At 41.3% G+C, this 2,024-nt stretch overlaps 1 protein-coding gene across 1 annotated transcript; it reads right to left on the bottom strand.

Annotated features, from left to right (window-relative positions):
- Window positions 1-431: 431 nt before the first annotated feature.
- LOC121963821 (fer-1-like protein 4) lies at window positions 432-1,949 on the bottom strand (the record flags this gene model as incomplete). The annotated part of the gene is made up of 3 exons (XM_042514066.1): window positions 432-501; window positions 600-725; window positions 1,870-1,949. Coding segments are annotated over 3 exons (276 nt in total), but the record flags the coding sequence as incomplete, so codon positions are not given.
- Window positions 1,950-2,024: the final 75 nt, after the last annotated feature.

The raw sequence follows: 2,024 nt of genomic DNA, 5'->3' as shown, positions 1-2,024 counted from the left end.
AAACAAGAAAATGACCCCAAAAGTGCAGAAAATTGAAAAAAGAAAAGAAAAAAACACATATACCCCGTTAAAAAAAATCATATAATAATTTTCAGGTCTTTCTCGTCACCTTTTACTAGTTTGTTGCAATTTATGGGACATCTTCAGTCAAGTTGCTCATTGCCTTTCCCTATGATTTTGAAAGAAATCAAACCAATTTGCTCAAAAGTGTTTGGCAGCTTGTAAAAGGCATCTGAACGCAGCACAAAAAAACTGATGTCAATACGAGTTTCAAAGGGTTAAAGTTTAGTTTGGGAGCATCATCTGGTGCACCAACTCTATTTTTGTATCTATTTTTGTTCTGTCCAGCACTGAGCATTTGACTGTTTTTGGGTATGCGTGCTACAAGACTTTTTTTTTCCTCAAAGAGTCATTTGTCACTTTAAACTCACCTTCCTTAGTCTTCTCCTTCTTGCTGCTCCTCTTCTTCCTCAGTCCCAGCTTCCCCAGCGCCCCCTTCATCTTCAAGGACACACATGAAGGAGTCACAAAAAGAAGACAACAACATCCCGACTGTTACTACAGCTCAACTCTCACGAAAAACAGGAAGTAGGAGGTACCTTTCCCAAGGCGGCGGAGGGTGTGTCCTGGCTGACGGCAGCAGGTGAGGAGTAAACCTCCACGGTGAGAGCGAGGAGGATTCGACCGCGGTAGAAGATTCCTTCACCCAGACCCTGATTCAAAGCCTGGAGGACAGAGAGTTAGTCCCGCTCAGTCCGGATCTGTTTTATTTAGTTTTATTACGAATGAACAATGTCTGAACAGTAAATGAATTGTTCAGTTTTCACAAAGTAAGACGATGCCACTCTTTACTGGAAATATGAGGAAACAGTCAGCAGCCAGTTAGCGTAGCTTAGCACAAAGACTTGAACCACAGGGAAACAGCTAGCCTGGCTCTCTCCAAAGTAGTTTTGTGCTGGACTATTTTTGGTTGGATGCCCTGACTCTCTGAAGTCTGCACTGGTTACCTGGCAAATGTAATGACAGGGCTCATTTCACGTTCCAGACAACACGAAAGTTGAAATATTACGACCTCCTACGAAAAAAAGTACAATGGAACGAAACTCAAAGTCGGAGTTCCTACTTGTCACACAACAATGGCAGCATCCACGGAGGCGCACATCGCAAATGGTAAAAAAACAACAACTAAAAGGCAAAATAAAATATATTTGCATGTATTTCATCAAAATAATACATCTACTATCACATAGTAAAACCTGTAAATTAATGTCAAAATACATCACCATCGTTATCGGGTAGCTGGTTACGGTAAACAGTCTCCGAACTTTATCTTCTCTGTACGAAAGTTGATTTGGAAAGCGTTGAAAAATTTAAAATGCCAAAAACTAAAGGTAAAAAGTGATAACATTCAGAAATATACAACGTTTACTGTGACCTTATGCATAGTTTTTCCTCTGTTTTGCTCATATGTGCAAGGAGGCGGTCCCACTGACGGTGTAATTTTCCACTGACGAGCCACAGAAACACCAGTTCGTCACCGTCTGCCATGCTTTTTCTTTACGTTTCCTGTTCCTGGAACGCTTGGAAGTCGGAAATTTCAACTTGGAAATTCCAGCCTCCAAATCTGAATGAAACGCAGCATTAATTCAGTTTTTGAGATTTAGAAGTGCTAGTCGGAACATTTTGGTCATCTTTGGACTGAGTCGGGCCAGCTGTTTCCTGTCTTGATGCTAAGCTAAGCTAATCATCTACAGGCTTTCGTCTATTACATTTAACATACAAACATGAGAGTTTTCTTCTCATTTAACTCTCAGGACGAAGCAAATTAGTGTGCTTTCCAAAATAAATTTTTTTAAATGTCTGGTTTACCTGGTGGACGTCTCCGAGGGTGGAGTTCTGAGGAGAACCGTAAAGGTTCACCCAACATGGACCGAAGGTGGGGTTAAACCCTGCAGACAGACAGAAACTTCCAGTAACTCCTCAAATTAAAACGAATAATGGCTGGTGGAAACACATGCAGGCTG

This window comes from Plectropomus leopardus, unplaced genomic scaffold (genome assembly GCF_008729295.1).
Source record: "Plectropomus leopardus isolate mb unplaced genomic scaffold, YSFRI_Pleo_2.0 unplaced_scaffold12671, whole genome shotgun sequence".
Lineage (NCBI taxonomy): Eukaryota > Metazoa > Chordata > Actinopteri > Perciformes > Serranidae > Plectropomus > Plectropomus leopardus.
The sequence above is the reverse complement of the archived record's forward strand: the minus strand, read 5'-3'. Positions and strand labels throughout refer to the sequence as shown.